General features: G+C 27.6%; 1 protein-coding gene across 1 annotated transcript; it reads left to right on the plus strand.

Annotated features, from left to right (window-relative positions):
* Positions 1–97: 97 nt before the first annotated feature.
* LOC105555790 (chymotrypsin-1-like) lies at positions 98–1,211 on the plus strand (the record flags this gene model as incomplete). Its single annotated transcript, XM_012002835.1, has 3 exons — positions 98–419; positions 639–776; positions 1,012–1,211. Coding segments are annotated over 3 exons (598 nt in total), but the record flags the coding sequence as incomplete, so codon positions are not given.
* Positions 1,212–1,346: the final 135 nt, after the last annotated feature.

Consider the following 1,346-nt stretch of genomic DNA (forward strand, 5'->3'; position numbering starts at 1 on the left):
TGTACACGTAAGACATTTAATTTGTATATTACACAAATGTTTCCGCGAACTGACAGTTTTTAGGTTAGAAAGGTGCAAAAGTGCAGAATCACTCCAGCAGCCCCTTAAACAGACATAATAATGTAAAACCAAGAATATACATATTTATATATTTTTTTATTATTAGGTTGGCAAATCCTAAATTACTGCAGGTCCATGCCGGTACAAACTTTTTGAACATAAAAGGAGATGTTTACGACATAGCGAGCTTTACTACTCACTACGATTACGACCCTACTCGTTTTATTAATGACATCGCCTTAATTTATCTAAACCGTCCTCTCACATACAACACTCTAATGCAACCGATAAATTTACAAACAACCGATGAAATTCTCGACAACATGACGTGCACGCTATCCGGATGGGGAACTACAAAAGTAATATTGTACTTATAATATGGAGTTTTCTCAATTATGTATATATTTTAGAAATTAGTTACTTGTTAAAAAAACTCATTATTTTTGCTTCATGTATAATATAACAACAAGTAATACAACAAGTTAAAAGTAACAAGTGAAAAGATTTGGTAATAATAATTTGCTTTTTATTATTTACTTTGATTCATACTCATCTAAATTTGCATTTATTCTTTCTAGCTTGGTGGAGAAGCTCCGAATGACTTGCAAGAAATAGACTTGAAGATTTATCCACAGCAAAAATGCGAGGCAGTAAACAAGAATGTGAGAGATTCTCATATCTGCACTTTGACTAAAGAAGGAGAAGGAGTATGCCATGTAAATAGTCACATATTAATCTTATAAAATAAACTTATGCAAATACATTTTTAGTACAACAGCAAAAGACTATTAATAACATAAAAAATTATATTTAAAACAATTAATTGCTTATCAAATACAATTTTATATTAACACTGAAATTATAATTATAATACTAGCTTGCAATAATAAACAATTAATTGACATTTATAATATCAATATTTTGTCATTAATAATCATATTTTTATTTCAGGGTGATTCCGGTGGACCTTTAGTTTGTAATGGATTTCAAGTTGGTATCGTCTCCTTCGGTACTCCCTGCGCGGTTGGAAAACCAGATGTTTACACAAGAGTATCTAGTTTCGCAAAATGGATTTCGAACAACTTATAGAATTAAAATAATTTATAATTTAATTTGTTTATTAAAATATTATTTCATCTTAAATAATTTATAATTTAACTTTACTAATATAATTTTATTAAATTATTTTTACAAGATGTATCCATTTGTAAAATTGTAATAAATAGTAAATGTTTATTTATAGAGCTGTTTTTGTTATAATTTATAATTCCAAATATTAAATAGTA

This window comes from Vollenhovia emeryi, unplaced genomic scaffold, assembly GCF_000949405.1.
Source record: "Vollenhovia emeryi isolate VEMERY1.0 unplaced genomic scaffold, V.emery_V1.0 DF949387.1, whole genome shotgun sequence".
NCBI classification, from domain to species: domain Eukaryota; kingdom Metazoa; phylum Arthropoda; class Insecta; order Hymenoptera; family Formicidae; genus Vollenhovia; species Vollenhovia emeryi.